The sequence below is a fragment of the Oncorhynchus nerka genome, unplaced genomic scaffold (assembly GCF_034236695.1).
Source record: "Oncorhynchus nerka isolate Pitt River unplaced genomic scaffold, Oner_Uvic_2.0 unplaced_scaffold_4080, whole genome shotgun sequence".
In the NCBI taxonomy this organism is placed as follows: Eukaryota; Metazoa; Chordata; class Actinopteri; order Salmoniformes; family Salmonidae; genus Oncorhynchus; species Oncorhynchus nerka.
The window spans coordinates 1-600 of NW_027037213.1; the positions used below are offsets into that span (position 1 = coordinate 1).

Sequence of the window (600 nt, forward strand, 5' to 3'; positions counted from 1 at the left end):
CGTCTGTCTAGATAGGCACCGAAGATAAGAGCCCAGTTAATGAATCAGACTGAAGAAACTGACATCTCACTCCCCCCTTCCCTTTCAGGCAGTGAAGAGTGGCCTGAAGACTACCTGTAAGTGTCACGGCGTCTCCGGTTCCTGTGCCGTGCGGACCTGCTGGAAGCAGCTGTCCCCGTTCCACGACACCGGGCGGCTGCTCAAGTTCCGCTACGACACGGCCGTGCGTGTGCTGAGCGTCACCAACGAGGCCACCGGAGAGACGGAGCTGGCGGGGCCGCGTCGCCACGGCCAGAGCCACCGCTCCACCGACCTGGTGTTCCTGGAGGACTCCCCCAGCTTCTGCAGGCCGTCACGCTACTCTCCCGGCACGGCCGGACGCTCCTGTGCCAAGGACACCAGCTGCCAGAGCCTTTGCTGCGGGCGCGGCTACAACACGGCCATGCACCTCACCACCCTCTCTTGCCACTGCCAGGTGCGCTGGTGCTGCCATGTAGAGTGCCAGACCTGTGTCAGGGAGGAGGAAGTGTACACCTGCAAACATACCTGAAAAGGGGGAGAGATGGAGACAAAAGAGAAAAGATGGGGAGAAGAAAACGA

The 600-nt window shown here is 61.0% G+C and overlaps 1 protein-coding gene across 1 annotated transcript; it reads left to right on the forward strand.

Annotated features, from left to right (window-relative positions):
* Positions 1 to 88: 88 nt before the first annotated feature.
* LOC135566590 (protein Wnt-9b-like) lies at positions 89 to 550 on the forward strand (the record flags this gene model as incomplete). The annotated part of the gene is made up of 1 exon (XM_065014271.1): positions 89 to 550. A coding segment is annotated over one exon (462 nt), but the record flags the coding sequence as incomplete, so codon positions are not given.
* Positions 551 to 600: the final 50 nt, after the last annotated feature.